Source organism: Lotus japonicus, chromosome 5, assembly GCF_012489685.1.
Source record: "Lotus japonicus ecotype B-129 chromosome 5, LjGifu_v1.2".
NCBI classification, from domain to species: domain Eukaryota; kingdom Viridiplantae; phylum Streptophyta; class Magnoliopsida; order Fabales; family Fabaceae; genus Lotus; species Lotus japonicus.
The window spans coordinates 48934712-48956788 of record NC_080045.1 but is presented as its reverse complement, the minus strand read 5'-3'; the positions used below and the strand labels follow the sequence as shown (position 1 = coordinate 48956788).

The 22077-nt window shown below is 33.1% G+C and overlaps 3 protein-coding genes across 3 annotated transcripts; all 3 read right to left on the bottom strand.

Annotated features, from left to right (window-relative positions):
* Positions 1-1921: 1921 nt before the first annotated feature.
* On the bottom strand, positions 1922-3005 carry LOC130720211 (uncharacterized). Its single transcript, XM_057570833.1, has 2 exons — positions 2851-3005; positions 1922-2723 (listed from the first exon to the last, which is right to left on the bottom strand). Exons 1-2 carry the CDS (start codon positions 2905-2907, stop codon positions 2100-2102), a joined length of 681 nt encoding a protein of 226 aa, XP_057426816.1. The 5' UTR covers positions 2908-3005; the 3' UTR covers positions 1922-2099.
* A 4935-nt stretch (positions 3006-7940) lies between these two features.
* On the bottom strand, positions 7941-12614 carry LOC130720210 (damage-control phosphatase At2g17340-like). The gene is made up of 13 exons (XM_057570832.1): positions 12400-12614; positions 11833-12013; positions 11083-11148; positions 10660-10726; positions 10413-10481; positions 9944-10084; positions 9387-9515; positions 9194-9280; positions 8905-8979; positions 8751-8828; positions 8585-8662; positions 8282-8344; positions 7941-8168 (listed from the first exon to the last, which is right to left on the bottom strand). Exons 1-13 carry the CDS (start codon positions 12554-12556, stop codon positions 8094-8096), a joined length of 1266 nt encoding a protein of 421 aa, XP_057426815.1. The 5' UTR covers positions 12557-12614; the 3' UTR covers positions 7941-8093.
* Positions 12615-15188: 2574 nt separating this feature from the next.
* On the bottom strand, positions 15189-21095 carry LOC130717600 (AT-hook motif nuclear-localized protein 6-like). The gene is made up of 5 exons (XM_057567897.1): positions 20322-21095; positions 18306-18373; positions 17326-17457; positions 16614-16775; positions 15189-15888 (listed from the first exon to the last, which is right to left on the bottom strand). The coding sequence occupies exons 1-5, from the start codon at positions 20698-20700 to the stop codon at positions 15598-15600; spliced, it is 1032 nt and encodes a 343-aa protein (XP_057423880.1). The 5' UTR covers positions 20701-21095; the 3' UTR covers positions 15189-15597.
* Positions 21096-22077: the final 982 nt, after the last annotated feature.

The window sequence follows — 22077 nt, the reverse complement described above, 5'->3', positions numbered from 1 at the left end:
GAGGGAGACTCATCTTCTATGAAAACCATAAGCCCTAGGAGTACCCTCTCAAGTAAATCCAACTCCACATGATCAATTGTCTTGCTCACATATCAAGTTTAATAGCAACATAGTTCCTACACATCCTTTCCTTATTCTTTAGACTATGAAACACCTCCCAGCAATCAAGATGTTGTCCTGGATTAGTCTTCCCCCTACAAATGCACTTTGATTGGAGATATAAGCTTGCCCATCTACCCTTTTAGTCTAGTCACCTTGATTCTGGAAATTAATTTATGGCAAAGTTGCAACAACTAATGGGCCTGTATTGAGCAACACATTCATGGGCACAGATCATAGGTACAAAGAGTTGCCAGAATTTCATTGATATCAGAAGCTAAGGATTCAAATATCCAATGCTAAAATACTGTACCTTACAAAGTCCATCCTTGATTGTACCCAATGGCTCTTGAAGAAGAGATCATTAAAGCCATCCAGTCCATGGGCCTTCAAACTTCCAAGCAATTCTATTATTTTTAAAAATAATAATAAAAGTATAAATAGCATCAATATTTGTTTTATTTTGATATTTTATATTGCAAGTTGATTAGAAGACAAGTCTTGTTATACTAATCAATCGTTACAATATCAGAAGACAAGTCTTGTTAAGCTCACATGACACATGTTAATGCTGGAAGTGATTCCCAAAACATGTTGGCATGGATAGCTGTTGTTAAGTTCTAAGTAAACAAGTTATTAATGAATTCTGACACACTTACCTGATGGTACAATCCAACTAATCAGCCAGCATTATACCAAGGCTTTTGTTGCAATTTACAGAGACAAAACCACACAAACCCCACGTTAGAACTGTTAGCAGTTTGGCCAAAGTGATTTTAAATGAATTAGAGTGGGCACTAAACAACTGAGTTTAAGGTACTCTTGTTGTGTGGACAGCGTGTTGTCTGCACAAACATTGCTGATAATACAACAGGGACCGTTTTGGTTGCATCTCCTTCACGTGAATGCTCAATGGTCACAACTCACATGCACTTGTTGAGGGTTTGAATATCAATTGAGTACCGCCGCGTGAACGAACTTTCAATATAATTTATAAGAAGAGTTTCGTTGATTTTTTAGCTTTAAATCTTTGTGAATGTTTGTTTACATCAGTGTAAATGGATGTTAGCGAAACACGTCTTAGTGTCTGCCTTTGGGTTTAACTAAATAATCCAGGCTCAGTTTATAGACAGATTTTTGGAAACAGTGAAAAGGGTGGAAAAGAACATCAAATCTAATAATTTGAGTGAAGAAGTTTTACAGTTACTAAGAATGCTCTTTTTGCATAAATTTGAAAGAATAAATTAACCAAATCTTGGCTTGGAAGAAAACTATGACAAGAAGCTGGCAGCTTATTTGTTGATGTGATCTTAGATGAACTTTTTCCCCTGCTATTACTTTCTGGTAAGGAAGAGGCCTAGCTCAAGTGCTCAGGTAGAATTGGATTTGAGGAAGAGGTCTGAAATTGATTCTCAATAATATTAATAAAAATGTATTTATGTGTTCGTTAGTTTGACAAATCTATATTAAAGATATTGACTAGTTTTACGTTGGCTGCAGAAGACCTAACACAACCCTCTTCCTTTACCCGGGCTTTGGACCCCTATGATGAGAGATCTAGAATTTGATTATTCTATTGGAAATAGTATTTATACTCTTTTGAAATAATCAATCTTTTCTTTAATCTTCCCTTTCAATTCCTGCAAAAACCCTTCTAAATAGAGATTTCTAAAATTTACATGCCCTTGTGACTTCAAATTCCTTGAACCCTTGAGAAATTTCAGAAAGGCATTCAGTTATGGCCAAAAGGAAAGTGACAATTTGATTTGACCAGGAGTCTATAATTTCTGTTCATTGGTAAACATTTGCAAAGCATAACAAGTCTGTCCAATAAATTCAACATATATTTATAATTTGCTATATACATTACAAAAATAAGACTAACTCCTAGTGATTCTCAATAGAAGCAAAATCTAGCACTCCATCACTTTTGCCAAGAGAGGAAGTTGGATGGGGCTAATAATCTAGTCTTGTTTGTGCACAAGTTAACAACAATTTGATTAAGCTTGAATCACTTTCCCATGAGGAAATCTGACCCTAAACACATGTTCCTCCCCTGTGCATTTATCCACTTTAACAACCCAACGGCTCTTCATCTTCCCCATTCTGCTACCATGTTTGGGACTATTGTCACTTACTCCAAATCTTGTTACCAGAAGCCCTTCTCCTATAGGCAGAAGCTGAGTTTTTGTTTTTGATCCACATGATGACAACCAAGATCCTCTGCAGCTAAATGCATTGTATCCCACAACCACTGTGCCATTTTTCTCCCTACTACCCTCTTGAACTGCTTTCAGAATCTCTTCATGATTCTCAAGGTTACAGTCAATGACCAAAAAATCTGCTGCTACAAATTTATCTGATAGAAGCAGTTTCTGAGCTTCTCCAACCATGAATTGAACATGATGAGAAGCAACTCCCAGTGCAATTTTGGAGGCATTGAGTTCTTCATGTCCACTCACAATGCAAATGACTTTTCCACCAGTTTGATGAGCAGCAGCAACCAAGGCTAGTGTGTTGGAGTCTGCTGCAGAAGCACATGCCACAACCATAAGTTGTGCATTGTTTCCAGCAGCTAGTGCTGATATGAACTCAGCTACATTTGGCTCTTTTGCCTTTTGACCCTGAAAGAAAGAACACAAATTAAATACTATATACATTAAGATTCTGAAGATAGACATTCAATAATAGCTGCAAGCAAGCAATTGAATCTGACGAAAAATAAGCTGATCTGATCAGGCTATAACTCACCATTTTCAAAGTGTTGAGATAGGCCTTTGTGGCATTTTCTGCAGACCAGCAAGCCATGATTCACTTTAATGGAAGAGGACTTTGAGAGAAGACTTTTTTGGATAGAAGAGGATTTTGATTGGTGCAAGTGATGAATGCCTTAGGTTTGGTTCTTGCAGTTATATATATAGAAGCAATCCAAGGGATCTCACTGGACACATGGTGGGACAACTGGACAAGTGTCATCCTAACTAAGCTCATGAGTCATGACATAGAAAAATATATGATGATGCATGTATATACCAAGAAAACAAAGCTTGATCGATTCCATGTGCATAAAAAAACAATAACTTGGGTAGGCGTATTCAAAATATTCATTATTTTTGGTACAATAAGTTATTATTTAAATGATGATAAAACACTATCACAAATTCTTCCCTTGTTTGCTGATTTCCTTCTGTTAGACAAGGTTAGCTGGAAAAAAATAAATTATAAATTTTCCATGAAAAAAAAATTGAGATTTGAGATTTGACGACAAATGCACACATGAGTCATGACACACATATTTGGATTCTTTAGTCCATGACAAACAGAAACAAAGTAACTATATATACTAATTGATTTCATCAATATTTCTGTTGACCAAATGGAACTTAGGTGAGCTTCCTGGATACTGGTACATCCCATAAAAAAGTATTTCTTAACAAGATTGGCTTTTAGATGGATGGAAAGTTAAGATGCTTTAGTTGTTTAATCCAAATTCCTTTTTATTTGGGAAATACGTAAGTAGCTTCACATCCAGTTTTTTTTTTAAGTAGTTGATTGATCGCAGCTATATTGTAGTTTTAGCACGTAGAGCCCAAATAAAGGAGGAAGATTGTGTTAGGTTTTTGATAATTAAGGCAATACTAGCGAACATTGTTAGTATGTAGACCCAACACGACAAATTTGTGTTAATGCTACATCATATAGCCCAAAATTAAAGCAACATGGTTTATGGCTCAAGTACAGTGTCAGATGAGCTAGGGCCGTTTCATCGCCATCCGGATGTAATGTTAAATGAGTAAGTGCAACAATCACTTCTTAGGTATACTTCAAAACAATTTTCTCAATTGCGTTAGAAATAGTAAAACAATCACGTGCACTCAGATGTAAATAATAATAAAGAAGAGATTCATTAAAAATAAGAAAAATATATATATATAATTGAAACAGAATTAAAACAAAGAAAATGGTTAATTACGCCAGCCCTAGTACAAGGAAAGCTCAACCACACATGAAAATAAACCAAGAAGAAGACATGAAAACTCTAGTAGAGCTCCACAAATCCTCTCTAAGCATCCTCCAAGATGCCTTTAGATGTGTCTCCAGCTCTCTGAGATGTCAAAAGTACCGAATTTGATCACAGAAACTGTTTTTTATAATTTTCTGACACAGCATGGGCACAACTATATACGCCTAGTCTTGGCACAGAAGCGGCCAACATCCAAAAACTACATCATTTCTTGACCTGCAAGCTGTCAATTCTGAGACCATCCGTAAAATGGCTCGTGCAAATTCGTTCACTGTTGGATCGGACTGAAACTTTAATATGTTTTTCAATATGATCATTCGAATTGTCAAGAAAATGTATATGCAAAGAGAACGAGCTCAAACAAGAAATCATGTCACTTTAGTAAAACAGGTAAAATAGATGAAAATTAATAAAAAAATCCTTAATGCTAAAAATGCAAATTATGACTAAACAGCAATAAAGAGACTACGTACGTACATTGACATATTTAATAAAATAAAATAACTCTATAATACTAAAAGATGACCTTATATCATTGGCTCAACACAAATCTTATAAGGCGTTTTATAGAGATCTTGGAATAAAAAAACAGAGAACGAAAAATATATAAGCTTGCAAAAAGCAGACAAAGAAAATCAAATATTTGGACCAAGTGAGATGTATTAAAGATGATGATAGAAAGAGTTATGGTTATGGGTTAAGTATTGAAGAGAGATGAAAATTCAATGATGGACAAGGATTGAACTATAACATGAAACAGAGGCGGAGGACATGGGTAGTTCACCGGTGTTGCCGCCCCCTCATGTTTATTATTTTCATTTAGATACTATGCATATTTTTCTTATAACCAAGTGGTAAAGTTAATATATATTATCAGATAACCTACACCACTTAGCACACTGCGGTGCGCACATGAATAAATTTTTCCATTAGTTCTGGGTTCAAGTCCTGTTTACACCATTTAATTTTCATTTTCGAAAAAAAGGATGTAAAAAATGCTCCGAATAGAAATTGAACCTCCTACACTAAGCTAGACACATATATATTAATGTATACGATTTAGTTTATTCAAACATATAAATAATATTATAAAGAGACAAACACATTTTTGGATTTTTATTTATTTTCACTTTCAATGTTAACACAAGTATGAGTTAGTTAGTATCTCTTATACTCAAACTAATTATGTATCTCTTCTTTTTATAGAAAATACTAATTATATTAATTGATTTATACACATGTGGAGTTGTTTAGATTATTGTTAAATAAAATTATGTTTGATATAATGAAATTTAATAAAATAAAAGATAAAAAATTGAATATGTGTATTGAAATTATATGTAAAAATAATTTCAAAAAATGAATATTGTCTAGATAAAAGAAAGAAAAATAAGATCTGAAAGGCTTAAAAGTGAGAGAAGATGAGTAAGATCTGACTTAATATCATCCAATTCTAGTCGAAGAAGTGAAATAAACTCTTAAGCGCATACATAATTTACAAAAATAATATGTTCACAGTCTTCCACCTACGCTTAAAACCACGGTTTTGCACGTGCAAACACCAACTTTTCTAGCTAGGTTTATATGTTAAAGAAAAGAAATCTAAACAAATTAGATGGAATTGATTGGCCCTAGAGACATGCCAACAACGCCAAACACTGATCTTCATAAGATAGAGTTAGCTGGCGATTGTAATTTAATTAAGAAGCTAAGTGCTGTTTGATTCTTCCTGCACTAGGGAAAGCAAACAAAGATATATAGATCACATCTAGTTGCTCCCCCTACCATGAACATTGTTAACAAGGAGGAAACCCTATGAATTAATTTTCTGTCCACTGGTCTCTGATTTCTTTGCATTACAAAATGCTCCACATTTGTCTGATTCTGCTGGTGATCGAAGATGATGCAAATAATTGGTGGATCCTTATAATTATGTGAAGTGTTCAACATAAATTTCCTTGGTTTTTTTTTTGTATATCCAACTGAATTTCAAAATATTGCATTTACTTTTTCATGGCTTGCTTATTCAAAGAATATCCAATAACATTGAAATGAAATTAGTGAATGTGTGAACGTGGGGCTTGGACCATAAAAAATTGACTGAAGCATGAACAAGTTGTGGGCATATAAATTCTTGTTGAATGGTTTTTGGGTGTATCCATGGAGGGGACACGTTTTTATGGGTCAGCATACCGCATTCATGAGCAAAGCATGGTACCTTATCCGGTACCATTGCCATGTACTTCAGCATGCATGTATCTCTAGGATCTTCGTTTGGAGACATCATGGGCAGCAGGAAACAAAGAAATTAGGGGCAAAAGCACTTGTCAATCAACATATTTTGACATTGTTCTCCTATATGCTTTGGTTTATGAGATTGAACATGGGAGTTTTAACTTTTAACTATGATTTTGTGTTTCTTTTTTCATTAGAATAATGTGACAATCATAGTTTATAGTGAGTAATTAAAGTAGACATTAATAATTTAATACTATCGATCACAACAGTCAAAATCAAAACATAAACATATTACTTTTTAAAATGCTTATATTTTCATTAGTGATTTTTAATCTTGATTATTTATATAAAATAAAAACCAAGATTTGTTTGTTTCACTCCCACAATAAACCAATCACTGTGGGTCTACAGGATTTTTGCCAACGCTCGCAATGTATAACAGTTTCTAACTACAAACAACCTAATTTTTTTATACATTCTGTAATTTGTAACGGTCAGAAACATGACAACCACAAACTATATGTGTCGTGGGTGTTACTAGTGTTCACTAATGTAGTGTTTAATAATATGTTTGTAAACCAAATGTTGAGCAAAACTTCAAAGATATTGGGTATGTACCTAGGTGTGTTCTCTTATATTTTCTTGAACTAGTTATCTTCTAACCTATAAACTCACACTTTCATTCTCAACTGTTTTGAAGTGTAAAAGTTCTTCAGATAATTTTTGGAGCCAATGTTTACGCTTAAAGGAAAAGGAGTACTTATCCTTCAAAGATTGCTCATTAAAACTTATTGAGGTATACTCATAAGTTTTTAGCAGAAAATGAAACATTGCCGCAGAATCCAATCTGGGTTGCTTGTGGCGTAAAGAAAGGGGTCTTCATCTTGGCTCTCTAAGAAAGGGGAGAAGAGGGAAGCAAGGCGGGGAGGAGGAGAAGGTGGGGGTTGGGGAGGTGGCAGGGGTGGAGATTGGGTGGTGGCTGGAAAGGAGGGGGGAAGAGGAAGAGGAAGGAGGAGAATGACCACAAATGATTGGACAGAACTTTCAAGAACTAAAACTAATGTGAAAATTACGTTTAGACACTTATATCTGATTAAGACTATAACCTGAACTAATTATTGAGTAAAAAATATGTCAAATATGCTTTGTGATATCATAATTGCTAATTTTATTTTATTTTTTGGTAAAAAGGGACTAATTTAAATCAAACAAAACTGCTCAAGGATAAAAAGTAGTTATTTCTTTTTCAGGAAAATTTTAGATTCAGATTCAGGTATATAAGTCAAAGTCAAAACATATTTAACCCTAAACAGAATTTGATGCTCATGATAAAAAATTGCCAGAAAGTAACACTAGGCCAATTAGAATGTTTAAGAAATGGGCAATCTTTTCAGGCTTATGGTAGTGTGTACTAGGCCTGCTACAACTTAAAACAATGTCACTTTTTTTATGGTTAGTTTTTATTTTTCTTTTAAATTTTTTGAGAGTGAAAAAAAGAAAAGAACTGATATACTATGAGAGAGAATTCTATTCCAAGATGTAACAAAAAAGAAAATACTATGAGAGAGAATATTAAGTATTCAGTATTGCAAGACTACTCAAAATTTATTCTCATTTCACTCTTCAAATTTATTATATTGTAATAGATATGCTGCTGAAATAATGGACCATTGGACCTAAAAATTGCAAATGTAGTATCAGCAGAGTAAAGAATCAGCCTTAATTGTAAGCTCTAAACTTCAATGTATTTGATCACACAGTCATATAAACGGGATCCGAGAAATTCTGCAACCTCAGGATGCTTCACCTGTAAAAAGAAATGGGCAAATGGCAAGAAAGGAAAAAGAAGTAAGAATAGAATCATCAGTATTCAAATTTTCACAATTAAATTCAGGGAATCACATTAAAAAAATGCATTACCATAGCAATCTTAAGGGAATCACATTTAAATTCAGCAAAAAGATTTGTTTCAATTCCACGACCCTGTCAAAAGAAATTGGTTAGTGTTTAATGAAGCATCAATTTAGGACACTGAATTGGTTCTAAAGCCAAAATCAATTTTCGAGAAAAGCTTCTATGAGTAGCTTCCGGGTTTCAAAATTGACTCTGTTAAAGAGAAGCTATCCAAATATGCTAGAGCTTTCAACTTTCCCAACCCAACTGCAGGAGCATGCAACTTGTCTAACCAAACAGAAAGCATATAATGTCAAAGGAAGAACTTACCATCCCTTCTAAGATGACAAGATCTGCATCATTTGCATGGAAAGCAATCTCCTCTGACACCTTATTAAGATCAATGCCCTGCAATCCATTGAACAAAACAAGAATGAAACATGTAATGTAATCATCATATATAAATCTACCAGAAGTACTAAGATGATTTTCTTACAGGTAAACCATTTCCAGAGTTGGCAATTACAAGATTTGAAGTGCTAACACCCATGAGACCTCCTTCTTCATCCTTTAACTGGTAACTAATATAACAGTGTTAGGAAAGAACTTGGTCATCATAGCAAAAATTTGCCAAACCTAACTCTCCTTACCGTTGATATAATTTCAAGTAGCTCAGGGTAAGTTATATCATTTATGGAGGGTAAGTCATTAGCAGCCAGTACAACCTACATTCATAAGAACAAGACATCCATAAGAAAAGCACATGAAAATAACCTTCAATTTCACAAAACTTTAAAATGGACAAATACTATCACAACTAAAACAAGTAACAATTACTCTACTTTAAAGTACTTAAAATAGATTAACAAAATCTGCAGTTCTTCTAAATTCCTTACCATGCAAAATAAATTCTAAGTAATACAACACATTGGTCCATACCTGAACCCCACGGCGAAGAAGCTCCCTCGCAAATGGCAAAATACCCAAAATGATATCGGCGCCTGAGTTATCAACAAATATGATAACCTGTCATGATAAACAAATTGATCAGGATGATACTGCTGCACAAGATATGCCAGAAAACATCAAATGCATCATAATATTGTATGTTTCTATAGCAATGGAAACTTGCCTTTCTCCAGGAATTCTTGCTCCATTTCATTTTGAAAGTGTCAAGGTCATCAATAACCCATGGTCGAGAGATAAGATTTTGACAAGTAGACGAAAAGGACATTCCATCCTTAGAGAAAACCTCTGCAAGCTAAGAAATTGAAGGAAGAAAATGATAATCCATAAACTAGAACTTGTTGTAATTCTGCAAACTTTGGCACTTAATTCTAATAACAACAAACAGTCTTCATCAAGTTGGCAACAAAAATTCAATATGAAGTATGATTCCCACACAGATGATAGATCGGAGATCAGGTAAATGCAACTATCAACTACATAAGAGTACTACCAAATGCTAATTGAGGGTAGTGAATGATCATCATATTCTAAAGAAGCCACACTATATGTTGGTGGAGTATTGAACCAACTGTGCATACAGTTCGGTTAATTTCTTAACTTAGCTCATTTTCAGTTTGTGAGAATTATTTTACTGAGGTTCAGTTCATTTATTTAATTGATTGTCAGCTATCATCATTAACACCAGAAGTGAACAAAATTACATATAGAAAATCAACCTACATGGGCAGAACCAAGATCAAATATGTTCCCTGCCAAAATCCCTCTCATTAGATTTTCAACCCGCTTTCCTTCATCTTCAATGGCATCATTAAGGCGAACAACACTCTCAAATAGGGCAATGGCCTTTGCATTCTCTTCCTCCTGTTGTATTCAATCATAGAGGAATTACAAATCTTAGACAAAATAAAACTGCATGGTTCAATGATAATCATGATACCACTCCATCCCTTATTGGAATTGAAAAGTAGTAGAGCTAAATTTCTTCAACTTTGGCTAATAAAAGTAGAACTCTGGCCAACAGAATTATAAAAAGAATGTAGTTAAATTTCTCTATAGTCTCCATGCATATTACATTACTTCAACCCCTATAATCAGATATTGACATGCTTTTCTTCAATATTTTAGCTTAATAGTATTAGCATTTAACACATAGAAGACTGAACACCAGATTGTACACAGTTAAGCTTACCTTGACTTTCTTAAAGATGTCTATGAATCCCAATTCTCTAAGTTCTTGCTCACGAAGTCTGCATAGAAACTAAAACCAACCCCCAGCACCAAGAAAAAACAAACAAAATGAGAAATAGAGGGAAACACAAGGGGATAGTTAGTTAGACATGTAACAAACATTTTGTGTTTTAATTTGTTATCTTTTTATTTTATTATTTTGTTCTTGGGAGATGGAAATTGGATTGTGGTGACTTGTGAGAACATACAAGGACATCAGGAGGCCCGCCTTGACTTGCAGGATCTTTCTTGAAATCTTCAAGGATTTTAGCATACCTGTTTACAGGAAATGCAACAACAGAAGATGCAATATTGCAGTTAACAACAATTTGAATTATATGGATTACATAACTCAATACAAAAAGAGGAGGCTAAAGAATAATACAAGTCTGAGATCCATAAGAAACTATATGCCATTCTAATTTTCAGAAGTATTGCCATGTTATTATTAAAGAAGTGTGTGTTTTGAAACGAAATGAGTACAAAGTGAACAGACTTTCATTTAAATTCATAAGAAGAGTCCTGTTTGCACTGCTGAGGTATTCAAACATAGCCTAAAAAGCATAGGTTTCTCATGCAAAAAAGACCTCTGAAATGGGACAAAAAGGAAGAGTGAAATAGTAAAAGACCACCTTTGAGCAAATATTTCTGCTTTATTTGCAGCATCAGGAACAGAGGTATCACTCTCAGCACGCTTCCTGTATCAAAGAAAAACTAAAAATTGATGCAAAAAACGTAGAAATAATATTCCTTGCAATAATGTAAGAACAACATTTCACTAAAACTCTTTCAGGTTAGGCTTTTGGGGTAGAATTAAGCCTAATCTGAATTCTAATATGGTATAAGAACATACACTAGATTTGCTTATTAAAGACTACCCAATACCCATATGGGTCGCGCACAGATGTTCACTCATTCAAATTTCACACTCCAAATGTCTAGCTCTCGGCGTGAGGGGGTGTGTTAGAGAAGTCACATTAACCAGTGATATGACCTAATAGTCCTTATAAATAGTAGAGAAACCCTCACCCCCAAACTATCTACCTTTTGCGATAGAGTTAGGTCTAATCCAAATTCTACGAATAATAGGTAATGGCTACATTAATACAATAGTCCTTGCAATCATATAAGAACCAGAAACTACGCTGTGCTCTTTAATTTACTTTATGAAATACAGAGGAATTGAAATGATGCCCTAAGTCAGTCTACTAATGCTGAAGTTTAAGCTTTTTTAAGAATAAAAAATCGAACTTTTCATGAGTTATAATTGGATACAGAAATTTGAGTCACACCCCATTTTTTTAAAAAGGATAAAGATAGGCTACGAATAATGAAATTTGAAGCACACCCCATTTTTGTTTTGAGAAAGAAAAAGAACATACTTGAAGGAGGGGATGGTATTGAGAAGGAGATTAATCCAAGATAACTCTGTCGGAGTGGGAATGTGTGGATCATCGGAAGGAAACCTCCATGGAATGGTGCTGGCTGTGTAATTGTCATTCTTCAACAATGGGAAACGAACCAGCTTTGAAGTGCTACTCTGCATTGCTTCTTCTGATATCACTGTGACAACACAACAATGAATGAATGATTACTCACACTCCTAAACAAAGTTGTATCTGTTATACAATAATGTCCTTTGTTTCTGTTATACAATTAGTACACTGTAGTTAAATATCAGTAAACTTATCACTTTAAATTTAATCTGATTTTCATATTTATTTAAAAAAAAAATTTAATCATGACATTACAATATTGCTTTATAAAAATCTCGAATTCGAATTACTGTGATGAAGGTAAATATTTTATATGAAGAGTAATATCATTTGTAATGATACTAACCGACACGAACATTGTTGTCTCGCTCAAGAATATAAATGGTTTAAACTCTAAACTAAATTGAGATATAAGACAATAAAATTTAGTGTTCTGGGGTAGTATTCTATTACCTAGTTTGGAGTGGACGGTGGATTGTGGGGGATGAAGAATGCACTTGAGTTGGGGAAAAGACAAGGACTTATTGGTTGAGAAGGAGGAGATTGATGGAGAGTTCCAATGGCTGCTGTGTGTTTGAACTGGTGATAAAATCGGTTTCACTATCCCCATTGAAGCTCGTAATATGAACTTGTTTGTTATTCAGCCCTGTGGAATTTATATCATGAATCAAGGCTTTCTGTTTTGCTGAATGATGTCAAAACATTTTTCTGGTGTACATTAATTTAAAGATTTCCACCTTACAACTGTCAGTGTAAGTAACCATCTTATATTAAAAAAAGGAAAATGCCCTCAATGATATAAAATGTTATTAAATAATAAAATATTAAATTGTTAAATATTTAAATTAATTTAGCATAACATTAATTATGAAAATTTTTTGTAGAAAAATATTATAAAAATAGATAAAAATAAATATTAATATATTTTTAATTTTAATTAGTAACCACATCTTTAGAATAAATTTAAATAAAAATAATAATTAGTTTAATTGACTTGACCTTTACATTAATAAAAATATTAATTATTAGTTAATAATCTTTTATATTTATAACTAATTGTAAAAAATTTCAATATCTCATATATTAAAATTAATTATTTTAATTTTCTATAATTTAAGTTATTAATCACAATTTGATGAATATTTAAAAATAATGAATTAAAATGATTACTATTTTTCATATATAACAAATGTATTACGTATTAATGTTAGAATGTCAAAAAAATTCACTTGACCTATACATTAATACGAATATTAATTAGTTTCGGTTCAGACTTGACCTATATGTTAATAAAAATATTAATTAGTTATTGATAAACTTTTATATTTTTCTTTATATTAATTACTAATTGTAATTTTTTTCATATTCAAAAATAAAAGCTATCATTATATAAATTGAATTGTTTATTTTTTGAAACACAAAAGAAAACAATAGCAGAAACAAACACAGTGCCTCATTCTTCTTGGTCGTCTTCAACAATATTGGACTGCTAATTCCGGCTACATTGAGTGCATTCACCATACATTCTTTTTTTTTTCTGGGGTAACTAATTAGAATTATAAATATACACAGCATCCGCTAGATCTTCAATTTCAACATCTTGTTTATGAAAAAGGAGATTCTGCATAATCTTCACTGTCTCCACCATTTCCAAGCTCATGGCACATGGACATTGAATGCAACCTTCACCATCATTATCTTGATTTCCTTCAAGATCAATCTAAGAGAACCGGCTCAAGAGATCCTTGAACTTGAAAGAGAAAGGGGGAAGAATGACTGTGTTTGCTGCTTCTTCTTCTACTTCACATTATTAATAAGAGCCAGCCTCCAAACCGTTATTTCCCAGCATCATCGACCACCTCGGAGGCGCAAATTTAATTATTATTCACAGCTTGAAAAAAATATAAGAATAATAATGATAAGAATAAGTAAAGTAAAAGTAAAATTGACTCACACCAATAAAATTATTAATCAATCATTAATAAAAATTATTCATTATATTAATTACTAATTGTAAAAAAATTCAATATCTTAAATTTAAAAATTCAATAGCTTGTCAAGTCATTATAATGTAATTTAAATGTTAATTACCAATCACAACTTGAGGAAAAGATTTAAATAAAAATAATAATAAGTTTAATTGACTTGACCTTTTTTTAATTGACTTGACCTTTACATCAATAAAAATATTTTTTATTAATTAGTAGTTAATAATATTTCATATTTACAAATAATGTTAAAACTTTTAAGTTTCTCATATATTAAAATTAATATAAATTTTATTTCAATTTGAATTATTAATCACAAGTTGATGAATTTTTAAAATTATAAATTAAAACTTTTACTTTTTTATAAATAACAAATGTATTAAGCATTAAAGTGAATTACATCTAATCTAAAATCGAATAGAGAAATTAGAGCTGCTCTCACATTTTTTTCTATTTTTTTAAAGCAAAACATGACACGGTCTCACGTTTTTTCTATGTTTTTTAAAAGCAAAACAGGGCACAATGGAAATTATGTAACGTATACTGCAGGTTGAGAGCTTAGGGCAACCTTAATCAGGGGTAGAGTGTGGTTTTTTTTTTTTAAGTTAAGTGTGATTAACAAGTGGAGTGAAATATATTTTTTAAATAAAAATGGGTTAAGTGCTTTTGTAGCAAACTTGGAGAATCGAGTGTATTTTTATTTTAGTGTATTTTACCCATGGTTACCAACTATAGTTACAAACTCAATAAGTTATTGACATGATTTTGTAATTTTATTTGAAATTATCGCTCCTTTTTATTTGAAATTTTCTCAACTTGTAATTTCATCTTCCTCCATTATCTAAGTCTTTTACCTTCAACATATTGGCAAGACTAAACAACATTGTTGTAATTCACCTAACTTTTTCAGGCAGGTAGTTTACTTAATTTAATTTTGCTCACTTGTCTCTCAAGACTTCCTAATAACTTTGCAATTGTCGTCATGAAAATTGTTTACAAAAGAGCCAATGCATTGGACGAGTTGAAACGGCAATATATAAACCATAGTAGATAGAAAACACTTCAACGTGAAGGTCATCAATGAAAACATAACAATAACCATTGATAGCATCCCCAAACTAGACACCATTTTTCAACTTAATAATCATCACATAAAATCTTCAATAAACTAGTCCTTGAACTATCTTCTCACCCCTTCTTTTGACAAAGGACCATAAACATATAGCAAAAAGTCATAGTAACAAGAAACTAAGCTTAAGAGACTAATATGCAGTTTCTTCTTTCACAACAAATAATTATAAACTGTTAAGTTACATATCAGAAGCACTCACATCCACTCACACTTACAATATCCATATAGAATGTAATCAAGGGAGAAAAAAAGTGGCACAAACATATATCCTACATCTAACTGCTACAACAATGAGTAAACATTACAGGGATACATCAACTGACACATAGAAACCCTAACAACCAGATTTCCCAACTAACATCTAGCACTAAATAGTGAACTTTGAATCAAAACCATTGTGTGACACTCATCTGACCATAAGAGTTTGTGTTGATAAGTTAATGTCAGCATCAGTGAGTGAGCCCAAATGAGGTTGACTCTGCAGAATACCAAATAATTCACAGTGGAACATGTTCAGCATGATGCTGCTGTCTAAGCATTTGATTGGTTTATCTTAGACTCCTTTTCAGGTAAAGGATCATCTTTATCATCAGCAGATGAGTTCCTAGAGTGTTGAGCATTGTTGTTAAAAGAAGCATTGTTCTCTTCTTGAAATGCAGCAGGTGTCATGATAGGCTTAAATCCACCAAAACTTACTTTTATTTCCTCATTAGACATATGAGGAGCATGTGTAGTGGTGGGAATAGTTGATACATGCTCCACCCTGTGCTTCTTGGCTTTATGCTCCAGATGGTGGCCAGGAAGAAAACTCCCCACAACAACCTGATGCACAAGATAGTGAGCAGAGCGCCTACTGAAAAGCACTTCATTTCATACATGTAATGTGGTTCTTTATCGAATGTTTTTCAGCTTTTATTCTTATTTTCATGGGGTAGTTCATATAGAATTAATATTACACATGGTCTATCCAAGAGTTTTGTCATCTAATCTTCAAACTTAACAGATTAAAACCCGTGTTATGGTTATGGGAATATTTTGAACCATCAGGAGTTCTACCAACACACTCACACACTCTTTATGATTGGTCAATTTTCAAAATAGTCAATGTATTTCCCCTCACTTATTAAAAATGTTGTTGACTTTTGCAAAAATTAACCACATGAAGAGAGTGTGTGAGTGTGTTTCTATTAATGGTGAGATTATGCTATTAATGGTGCACTGAGCAATGAAAATTGCATGTGTAATCGATTTCTGGCTTAAACATGGCATAATCGTAAAATTAATCGCACAAGGTTTTTTTTGTTATTTATGCTATTTTATATAAATGTATATGAACTTATATGCATATTTACAATTAACACCTCCCCTTCCCGCTTAAAGTCATAACCCCTATTTTGCCTACTATTATTTGAACAACCAGCATTTGTGCTAATGTGCATATATTGTATTGTTTCCTTATACAAAGGTTAGAACACCATAGATTAGAAATTTCATAAGGTTCTTGATTTTATTTAATCAAACATCCTCTTCTATAGCATGAGGATTACCTGCACAGGACCAGCTGCTATCAGCAGACCAGCTAGCCCACCACCCATTACTCGACCATCTGGCCCCGCCAAAGAGACGCTCATCCCACCAGATCTACTTTTTGTAATTCCATTATCGGTTGGCATAAAGGAGCCAGACAAGGAAAGAATCTCAAATCTTCCCTGTAAAAGCAGCAAGCAAGTGTGAATGAATTTTTTTTTTGGTAACTAGTAAGAATGAATATATTTGATCTATACGATAAGGACCATATGTGTAAAATCAATTCATTGTGAAGTTAAGTGAGTTGATGACAAAGAAGGATGAGTTATCTTGTTGAGGAAGTCAGTGAATTCGCTGTTTCAAATCTCTGATTCCAACCAAAAGCAAGGAAAGTTTTAATAAAGAGACATTAGTTGTTGAAGCAAAAAATGAGGTCCAAATTCCTAAGTGTTTGAGACAAGAAAAAAGAATGGAAACATGAACACTATGCTTTTCTATCCATAATGTTTATAAGGATTTCCCTTGGGGAACATTAAAATAAAAAATGAGAATTTGATACCAAACACTAATACATATATACAATATAGACTAGGCTGTGTATAAACAAAGAAGATTATATAATGGATTATCCAATTGACTGCATGTTATATAAATAATTAAATATTATCTCATAAAGAAACAAATGAATGAACTCATTTTCTATTCATGCAGATGACATAAGATTGAACTCACCTCATATGTTAAAGTACCCCCAGAAGAACTTGGTTGACGAAGTGTAACATTTGAAATTGTGCCAGTTGCAGAGAGAATGCATATAGCACGTGCTCCTTGTTGAGAGAAGGACATAATCTTCATAGTAATATCCTGAGATAGGCCATAAAAAATTCACAAATACGAACAAACACTCTGCACACCAGTAATTAAATTGAAGAACAATGTAGACCAAAAGGTTACTTCAATAAGGTCACTGAACACAACCACTAGATATGATCCATGCAACAGTAAAATACAAGTAGGGCTATGTCACATCAGTGCATCAATATTTCATATTGTAAATAACAGTACATCTTCATCAGTATACCAAAGTTAATATGCTAATGTTTCTTTTCATAATTTATGGATAAATTATACATTACATAGATGTACTTCTGAATTCACTAAAATTTAAAAGTTCAACTTATTTCACTTATTCTTAAATTCAATGGAACCAATAAACGACGCTCACAGCCTTGGGTGTTGGGACAGCATTTTTTTTAAACAGCCAGGCATTCCTTAAATAGTTCAGCAAATTATGTAACTATTATTTCTAGACTCTAGAATTAAATAATTTTATCTAATTGGATACCCTCATACATCATTAGTAAGCAAACAAATAATTTAACTGTATGGAAAATTACGTGTTTTGTTAGTGCGTGTAAAGGCAATAAGATTTTTTTTGGATGATGACCTGTAAAGACAATATTACATGTTACTGTTAGCATACAAATGTTGTGAACTTACTTATATCTTGAAGATAAGAGAGTTTTCAGTTCGTTTTATTTCGCTTCATCACGAAATTTTATTTATATGAAAATGGCATCAAGTGAAAGCAATATGAATGGCATTTGCATTTCTGCTGTATATGGCATTCATACACAATGGTTGGAGAAAACTATTAAGTATATAATCTAATTAACTTCAGGATATAGACCTAAAAGGAAACGAAGAAATACCTCGCCAGAATTAACTGTAAGCACATGTGCTGTGAAATTGCCTCCAATAGAGTATGCGATTCCCTCACCTATATATAATACATTATATGGAGATATGGAATGGATGGGGAAAGACAAGAAATAAAAGACAGCATTAAAGCAAGTTCAGAATATCAGGTTCCAAACAAGAAAAAGTAAATAAATAGATAAATCAGTTCATCATGTAAAAGCAATCCATGAAATCAAATTAAACAAGCTCATGTATCATTTGGTTAGATCCACTTTTTAAAGGACAAAGTAAATTTGGAGAAATAAGTAATGTTGACCAAAAGGTGTTATTTTCGACATACACAACAAATGAAGCATTTAACTTGAAGCACGAACGAAGATGCATTCTATGAGCAGAATTTTTTAGCCTTAACTCCACTTCATTCATATATTTAATTGGACAGCTAATTCAATCTCATGAATCATAACATTACATGGAAGAGAATTAGCCACCCTATTATAAACCAAATTTCAGATTCACCATAACCCTCGTTCAACTATGTCATTAGTCAAGTCAACAAAGAATCTGGTCTTCTATGTTGTTAATAAAATTCTAAGCATCTGCTATGTCATAATATGGCAGAGATCATAATTATTCAGGACCGACACAAGATACATGAGATCTACTCTGCTTCAGTAATCAATAATCATGTCCAAAAATAATCCACTTACGTAATGGCCCTCAAGACCTCCTTCGGAACATTAAAAGACAGAGCGCCAAACCTCATAAACAATACAGGAACCCAGATCTTATTTAGATGTAGAAGTCAGCAAGTTCATCATGCGGAAAGATATTGTGCCCATATAGAACATCCTCGCCCCCCAATAAAAAAAACAAGAAAGGAACATGAAGAGAACGACGGATTGAGTGAATTTTTGTCTTCTTTCTATTTTTTAACGTCTATAAATCCTCCAAAATCAGGACAGTATTTAATGCTCAAAACAAAAGAAGGTAAAAAAAAAAGAAAAATAAGGGAGTGTTTTAAATGATCCCATGAAAATACCACATTCCCTGTCTCTTTTCATAAAACTTCCACGCAGAGGAAGGTCCCCCTAAAACCTTCCCTTACACTCTCCATCCAAACATACCTATAGGAGACAAAAAGTTACTCCATGAACTTTAAACAATATTTTCATTACATTTGACTGATATATTAATGGGCATAAGTCACTACCATTCTAAGAAGCTACTCTTCAGATACTCAATGGACAAGTTCAAATTTTTGGAAATATTTCAGACCAAAACTCCTATTTTGCAACCCATTTTTCAGATATAGCCAATATCCACATGGAAGTTACTAAACTGTTAATAATAATTAGTAATTTAGAGTTTAGACCAGTCCAAGCGTAGCGAACCAGCTAACAAAATTATGAGTAAGCTGGTCCTTCATTTACTCTAATTGTTTACTTGGTCAGGTAATGCAACCCTTATCCTCTTCTCATAAAGGAAAATAAACAGGTACCACCAATACATACTATCCGAAAATAAAAACCAACCTCACTGTCAACCACAAAATATCCTCATCCACCTCACAATTTGTATTAAGATCTGAAAAGGAATCTGAGTTAAGGGTCCACCCCCCCTCCCCCCTCCCCTCATTCAAAAATATAAACTATCACAAAAGCAAAAATTAAATCCCAAAAACTAAAAACATAGATCAGAGAAGATAACTAACCAGATCAATTAGAACCTAAAGCAAATAATTAACAATAAAAAAAATGACTTATGAGTTATGATATCCATTCCTCCATTGAAGAGCTAAATGACAAGAGCCAATAAGGATTCACTCATTTATTAAGACTCCTCCTACAATCATTTCTCAGAACCTCCAAATGTAACAGTAGAAACAATATCTTAGCAACAATTGTAACAGTAAACAACTAAACAATAAAAAACAAACAAGGTAGTAACTTAAACTTAGATTAAAGGGTTTCTTTAATTTCATTTCAGAGTGGAAATTCAGAACATCAAAGAACAATATATAATACCTGGTCCTGGTGCAGCTGGAGGACCTGGACTTTCAAAATCCAACTTGAATGACTTCTTAATAGATTCAACAGGTCTCCCTCTACCCCTCTTCCAGGCAGAGAAATCTCCGGTCAACGGAATCGAAGACGAAATCGGCATCGGAGAAAGAGGCGTTGCTGCAGCTGCAGCTGCTGCACCTGGTATTGCCCTGCCATCAGGTCCATACTTCCTTGGCCTCCCCCTCTTCTTCTTCTCCGTCACCGCCGGCGTCGCCGCCGGCACCATAGCCCGGGAAAAATCCAAGTTGTTCTCAATCCTCGGAGCCACGTGGAAGCTCCCTGGAGCCTCATCACGCACCACTCCATGACCACCACCACCAAAATTTTCTCTTTCCTCCATTTTTGAGCAAATCAAAGAAAACTAAGACACCCCAAAACCTTGAAACTTCGCTTAAACCCTTCCCATTCAAGATTCAAACGTTTTCACACCCAATCACTCAAAAAATTCAGAAAAATCTAGAGTTTTTGAAAAATTTACAGCAACACAGAAACCTCAAAAATAGAAACTTTTTGTATAAACAAGGAGACCCAGAAGTGAGATTGAAGCAGTTGAGCTTTGGTCTCCAAGAAAATTGCAGCTCAACAAGCTGAAATCAACACCATTGAAGAGAACACAAAAAGCTTTGAAATTAACATGGAAATTACAGGAAAAAATTATGGAATAATGGAGAAAAATACAAACTGTGGTTTGGAAATTCTCCTGAGTGGTATGTGAATTTAGGGTTTTGCAGGAAAAGGTTGGAGTAAATAAATAAAGTCGATAAAAAAAATTTGGGAAAATAAATAAATATTAAAATAAAGTAATTAAATATTGGGAATTTAATTATGAATTAATATTTTAATTGTAAATTTGAAAGTATAAAATTTGGTTAAGAAAATGGTTCACGTCCGTCTTGGAAATTTAATAAAGGTGATTTAATAAATGGCTGTGAATGCAGATACTTAATTTGAATGCAATATAAAAATGTGTACCATTTTTGAAAAGGAAAGAAATTGGCATTATTTTAATGGAAAACTGGCATTTATTTAATTAAAGTTTTTGTTTTAAAAAATTATTCAAAGCTGTAAAGTTAAGATAAGAACCATTACATTTTCCCAACTACTGACAAGTTCTTTGTCTTTTCAGTTAAATTAAATTAAAGTTGACTAAGAAAACTCAAATGCATGAATTTAAAAGGACAGAAAAATTGAAGTTTGAAATGCCCCTCTTGGTTTGGTGAATCTACTGCAATTGCCACTGTAAACGCATCTTCTTCTCTCAGTTGTTCTTCTTCTCTTTCTCCCCCTTTTCTCCTCCTTGTTCACGGGTTCTGTTGACTTAAAGGACCATGTCCTGAAACTCACCCTTTTTATCACAAAAAGAAAAGAGGAAGAAAGAGACAGTAATATGTCATGTTCTCAGAAAATTGGGTTGAGTTGTGACATGAGATCCATGATATGTTTGTTCAGTTCATTTATTTATGATGTTCATAATATGTCATCTCTATATCTTCATATCTGTGATGTGTACTACTGTACTTACTGTATGTAAGCTAGATACCAAGGACCACCAGTTCAAATCATCTATGGAAATTGCAGGCTGAGTGAATTAAAAATAATAAGTGAAATATTGTGTATATCTATTTTTAAAAATATATAAAAGAATACCACATATTTAATAATCTCATAAGAAATATAAACACAACATTTCAACTTAAAAAACTTGAGAAGGTTTACA

Coding starts and splice junctions, on each gene's coding strand:
- LOC130717600 (XM_057567897.1), bottom strand. CDS start 20,700: ATGGAGGAAAGAGAAAATTTTGGTGGTGGTGGTCATGGAGTGGTGCGT. Junction 18,374..20,321: donor TCCAGCTGCACCAGGACCAG/GTATTATATATT, acceptor TATTATATATAG/GTGAGGGAATCGCATACTCT. Junction 16,776..17,325: donor GGGGTACTTTAACATATGAG/GTGAGTTCAATC, acceptor CTGCTTTTACAG/GGAAGATTTGAGATTCTTTC.
- LOC130720210 (XM_057570832.1), bottom strand. CDS start 12,556: ATGGGGATAGTGAAACCGATTTTATCACCAGTTCAAACACACAGCAGC. Junction 9,516..9,943: donor TTGATCTTGGTTCTGCCCAT/GTAGGTTGATTT, acceptor TCAATTTCTTAG/CTTGCAGAGGTTTTCTCTAA. Junction 8,169..8,281: donor ATTCCCTTAAGATTGCTATG/GTAATGCATTTT, acceptor TTCTTTTTACAG/GTGAAGCATCCTGAGGTTGC.
- LOC130720211 (XM_057570833.1), bottom strand. CDS start 2,907: ATGGCTTGCTGGTCTGCAGAAAATGCCACAAAGGCCTATCTCAACACT. Junction 2,724..2,850: donor ATCTCAACACTTTGAAAATG/GTGAGTTATAGC, acceptor TCTTTCTTTCAG/GGTCAAAAGGCAAAAGAGCC.